The 6,000-nt window shown below is 41.9% G+C and overlaps 1 protein-coding gene across 2 annotated transcripts in view; it reads right to left on the reverse strand.

The window, feature by feature from the left end:
- Positions 1 to 6,000, reverse strand: part of LOC139545321 (sodium- and chloride-dependent GABA transporter ine-like) — a 41,365-nt gene extending 35,365 nt beyond the window's left edge. The window contains exons 1-2 of one of the 2 annotated variants that reach the window (XM_071352955.1): positions 5,044 to 6,000; positions 126 to 260 (exon numbers count right to left, since the gene is read on the reverse strand). In XM_071352955.1, coding sequence (XP_071209056.1) covers positions 126 to 260; positions 5,044 to 5,299 — 391 coding nt within the window. In that variant the 5' untranslated portion in view covers positions 5,300 to 6,000. Of the gene's footprint in view, positions 1 to 125; positions 263 to 5,043 lie in introns of those variants that run through there. The other variant, XM_071352956.1, reaches the window with a different exon arrangement.

Consider the following 6,000-nt stretch of genomic DNA (forward strand, 5'->3'; position numbering starts at 1 on the left):
ACTGTTCCACGTTGACTAAAAACAAACAGGAAATGGTAGCTAAATGCTTAATAAAAACAGCCTGTGGCTGTTCTTGCACATAATGTGAGGCCTTGGTAAACAATAGGCCTGTGGATATCACTCACCTTTGAACAAGGGGCAGATTTTGGCTAGAGCGTGCACTGGTCCCAGTCGGGTGTACTGCCCAATGGCAAACTCCATGAAGAGCAGTGGGATTCCACACAGAAACAGCATGAGAAAGTAAGGAATGAGGAAGGCCCCTAAAGTGAAGGACACAAATAGATTAGTAATATAAGAACAGTAAAATCCATTTCTTGTTTAATTTGTGAGTAATTACAGACCACCGTGGATCTGTTCCACGGTTGTGACTAGACGAAGAACACCTACGACCGGAAGTGACTTTTCGTAGCAGATTAGGAGAGCATTTTAGCTAACCCTAACCCTTTTCCTAACCTTCACCTAATTCTCCTAACCTGCTACGTTAAATTTTCCTAACCTGCTGCTTAAGTTCTAAGATGCTACGAAAGTCACTTCCGGTCTCGTAGTCAAAACCTGTTCCCCAGGAGCTAATTAGAAAAATTAACCAAAAGTGATCATTGGTTTAGAGAAGACAAAGGACCAGGCTAGAAATCATATCAGATGACAGTAAATACACTATACAGTGCTTTCGGAAAGTATTCACACCCCTTGACATTTTCCACATTTTGTTACGTTATAGCCTTATTCTAAAATGGATTAAACTGTTTATCCCCCCCCCCCCCCCCTCAATCTACACACAATACCCCATAATGACAAAGCAAAAACAGGTTTAGACATTTTTGCTAATTTATGAAAAATAAAAACTGCAATATCACATTTACATAAGTATTCAGACCCTTTACTCAGTACTGAAGCACCTTTGGCAGCGACTACAGCATCGAGTCTTCTTGGGTATGATGCTACAAGCTTGGCACACCTGTATTTGGAGAGTTTCTCACATTCTTCTGTGAGAGTTGCTGCACAGCTATTTTCAGGTCTCTCCAGAGATGTTAGATCAGGTTCAAGTCCGGGCTCTGGCTGGGCCTCTCAAGGAAATTCAGAGACTTGTCCCGAAGCCACTCCTGCGTTGTCTTGGCTGTGTGCTTAGGGTCGTTGTTCTGTTAGAAGGTGGACATTCAACCCAGTCTAAGGTCCTGAGTGCTCTGGAGCAGGTTTTCATCAAGGATCTCTCTATATTTTGCTCCGTTCATCTTTGCCTCGATACGGACTAGTCTCCCAGTCCCTGCCGCTGACAAATATCCCCACAGCATGATGCTGCCACCAACATGCCAAAGAGTTCAATTTTGGTTTCATCAGACCAGAGAATCTTGTTTCTCATGGTCTGAGAGCCTTTAGGTGCCTTTTGGCAAACTCCAAGTGGGCTGTCATGTGCCTTTTACTGAGGAGTGGCTTCCGTCTGGCCACTCTACCTTAAAGGCCTGATTGGTGTAGTGCTGCAGAGATGGTTGTCGTTCCAGGAGGTTCTCCCATATGACAACTAGCTAAACACTAAGAAGGATGAATAGACAACACATGGTGTCTTACTATAATGACAGTGTCTAATTTCCCTACGTTACAACTAGGATAGTCATTACAGCAGTATACTTGTTTCAAGCCCTCCGGTAAGGGAATGAGATACAGGCTCCTCATTGTAATTTTGACGGGCGTGATCTGATTTTGAAGTCGCAGACAGGGCTACCTCATCACGAGCCCGACTCATGTCCGCTACATTCAACCCCCTTTGACCTCCTCCCCCTCTGAACACTGGTCTCACGTGGGAGAAATCACCGTCTTGACCATTCGACCAAGAGGGCTCCCTCATCAAGAGACCCTCATGTCTGCTACACAATCTGGGATGTGAATGAATGACAGAGGAATTTAGAGCCTGCTAATTTAGTGCCTGAGCAAACCAGTGTGACGTGTTCGTCAAGGTAGCACCTTTCTGTTATACAGTGAGGTCCGTGGCAAGATTTATAAACACAAAGACATGATTCCTGCCCATTTCTAAACCATCCCTGAACTTTGACTTTGGGGTTAGCGAAGCTATTTTAAACCCCATGGCAAGGCAGAAGAGGGCAACACATTCTGAACGTGGAATGAAAGAGAGCTCTGTTTGATTCTGAGAGGGTTTTCTTGAAAATAAATTGTAGCCTACGTTGCTACCATGACAAAGACCAAAGCCGGTGGGAGTACCATGTCAAGTGTTATGGTTGCAGCTTCACCTATTAAGGCCTATTATTTTAGGGTGTTGCTATTGGCCACCAAGTGCTAAGTCAGTATCTAGATAATGTGTGTGAAATGCTTGATAGTGTGTGTGATGTTAACAGAGTTCCAGTCAGTATCAGAATGGGTGATTAACAATAACATGGTCTAAAATACATCTAAAATGAAAAGCATTGTATTTGGTTCAAAACATTTTCTAAGACCGAAACCTCAACTGGAGTTGTGTATAAAGGGTGTGACCATTGAGCAAGGTGAGGAAGCTAAACTCCTAGGGATGATCAGTTATCATGGTTAAGCCATATTGACAATGTTGTTGTGAAGATGAGGAGGAGTATGTCTGTTATAAAAAGATATTCTGCGTTTGACACAAATCAACTGTACTAGTTGTTCAGGCTCTGGTCTTGTCCCATCTTGATTATTGTCTGGTAATAATGTCAAGTGCAGCAAAGAAAGATCTAGCAAAAATGCAGCTGGCTCAAAACAGAGCAGCACTCCTTGCCCTTAACTGCACATACAGAACTAACATCAACAACATGCCAGTCTTTCATTTTTGAGGGTTTACGAGAGATGAACTGATTCTCTTGTAGTTTTTATGAGAAGTATTACTGTAACGAAAATTCCAGATTGTCTGCATAATCAAATAACATTCGGCTCAGACACACAAACAGGGGTCTCTTCACAATCCCCAAGTTCAAAATGAATTCACAACAACGTACAGTTCTATACACAGCCATGTTAGCATGGAACTCCCATCTCCAATTACTCAAGCAAACAACAAAATTACCATTAAAAACAATTAAACAACATTTAATGGAATGGTGGGGACAGTGAGGGTACACGCGCACACACATTACACAGAATTTGTTGTTGTATTGTATGTACTATTATTTTTTGTTGTTGTATATCATTGCATTTTACATTTCTGTGACTGTCCTTGTCCATCAGTGTTTTGTTACTTGTCATGTTTGTGTGGACCCCAGGATGCTGCTGCTTCGGCAAAAGATAACGGGGATCGAATAAAATATAAACAGGGAAATACAACAGAACACAATCATCAGTGTCTGTTGTTGAGATTTTTTGTTGTTTTGCTGTGTCATTCTTGATATGCCTGCATCTCAGCTAGATCTCAACTGTGCCAGACAAGCCAAGGCAATGCAAAGTCACGACATTAAACAAATTATATAAAACCAGTGATGCCATTGAAACAAATTGCTTGGTCATCGTTGTGCCCTTGTAGGTCCTCCTCACACTTATAGTTAACTATCATAATCATTTACCTAGCGGTTAATTTTCAGCACGAAACATACTTCTTCTGATGTACTTATGTGTCTTGTTTCAGGACCTTTATCACCTTGTTAATTACTGTCAATTATGTTCAAGGTTTTTTGTTGTTGTTGCAAAAACAGGAAACCCCCAACCGGTTGGCCAAGAACTAACTTTTCAAAATCTCTTTTGTTCCTCTTCGGCACAATTTCAACTCATAGATCAGAAGTCTAAAAAGTGAGGGTGGTGCAGTGAGTCCTACTGGATTACAACCATAGGTTTCTTCTCCCCAATAAATGTACATAGTAACATGGCGGAGAGTTGCCTCTTGGCTCTTTCAAAAAGTCCACTTCATAACATCAAAGTTAATCTCAACCTGGCGTAGCCTTGGCGTAGTTTAGCTAAATCCTATTCTAAAGACATGCAAGTAAGATTAGATCAGCAAGTAAGATTAGATCAAGTAGGTCAAATGTCATACATCCATCTAGAAACAAACATCCAACATCAATAAAAGTCGATGCGCTCCTGCTGAAATATAATTAGCATCGTTTTAAAAAATCCCCATAAAAATGTGTCAGTTTAAGCTAGAAATATGTTTTTTTGCATCGGATGCGTCTCAATCCACTGTATCCGCCGATGTTGCACTTCCACATCTGCAGTGAAAGGTGACAGAGCTAGAGTGGTGTTTGTCAGACCATGAGACATCACGAAAAACGGTCTTCTCACAAAATCGTCTGTAGCAACCGAACGGTTTGGCCGACAAACTATTACCCCTCTATGGAAAGATGACTCTCACAAACACGACGGTGTTCTCCGTTTTGCTATACGACCCCCACAAGCGTCTTGGAACACATCTGAAGTTGGTACAACTGATCTACCAACTTCTCTCTGTAGCGTCCAAACAGTTTGTTCTACACACTAATATGACCCTCTCTGGAAAAGTGAGACTCTCACTTGTTGGTTGTTTTGCTCTAGGACACCTACAGACCTCCCAAGACTTGTCTGTATGTTCACCGGTACCAGTTGGAAACATTCATGGAAGTTAATATGGAGACTGTTTAATGACAAAAATAAGGGGTTAAATACATGTAAAAAATTTGATAAAAGTCTAAGCCACAGTTAGACAGGGCTTTGACTGTAATGGGTTAAACAATGAATACATTAACTTTATTCTGAAAGCAAGTCCTTGTTTCACGGTGAAAACACTAATCTCTGTTTGAGGCCATTGTTCAACCAAAGGCACTCACATGTGGCTCATGAAGTTTAGCCTACAGGGTTGCAAACATATGGCATGTGCCTAAGCTGGTTCAGTAATTAGACTGGTTTATAAATTAAACAAACCAAAAAAATCTTCCTGCACCGCATTCTGTATTTACATTTCCACATGTTCAGGATCTGACTTATGCACAATAGCAGTGTGGAACGCACACACTTTAAATCTAGATTATTGACATTACATTTCCCCTCTCCTTCCGTTGTTCTGCCAGTATTTTATAGGCTATGGACCCAAAGACTCAATAATAGCCTACATGTGCTTACCTCCACCGCTCCTGTAGCAGAGGTATGGAAACCGCCACACGTTCCCAAGTCCAACCGCGTACCCCACGGATGCAAGGACAAACTCAAGGCGGCGGCCCCAGATGGCTCTTTCTGCAGTCATGTGCCCCACTTTCTTTGGTAACATACCCTCTACGTTTAAGGGTGCTTTCAGATCGATATTCGTCTCCTCTTTGTAAACCCCATGGCGAATGGATAGTTTGGTGGTGGATGCTGCATTTTCGGACCCCACTCCCATTTTAACGTGTAAACTAGTAGTCTTTAACTCCCACCAAACAAGTTCAATTACGCTATGGGCTATTATGCTACTATTACTAAACAGATAATATCACTCAAATTTACACACACCCTAAATGCGACGAGAGAGAACCTGTCTTTCAGAACCGTTATTCTGCATATTATGACAAAGCATAGAGCAAGACATTGATAAGACACACGACTAAGATATGTCTAAGTCAATTAAAGACAATCCCAACAACTAAATTCCTTATGAAACACAATTGTATTGCAAGTAGCTTAAGTCTACGACGTGCGCTATCTAGACTGTAGGCATCAGACATCTCATTCAATAACTGCCTGACATATCACAAGATGAAATGCCCCGATCTACTCGTAATTAACATGCAGACTAATATGCCCTAAACTCCCAGTAACCCACCGCAACATTGACCTGCAAGTTATCATACTACCTGCTTATGTACCATCAGTGTTACACAAAAAGAATGTTCGGTAACCCGCCCCCACGTGCCGTAGTTTTCCGTTAGCTACACTGTATAATAATAATGACGAGATGGTCTTGTTTCCGCCCCAACAATTGGAGGCGTTGTCCCAAAATCGGAAATGCAGGCGGTCTGCTTATTACCGCTTGGACAAATTTTGACGAAAGTGGACCCTTTCGTTCGCCTCTTCCTCTCTGGTAGCGATGACCTTCTGACGAGC

The sequence above is a fragment of the Salvelinus alpinus genome, chromosome 19, assembly GCF_045679555.1.
Source record: "Salvelinus alpinus chromosome 19, SLU_Salpinus.1, whole genome shotgun sequence".
Taxonomy (NCBI): Eukaryota; Metazoa; Chordata; class Actinopteri; order Salmoniformes; family Salmonidae; genus Salvelinus; species Salvelinus alpinus.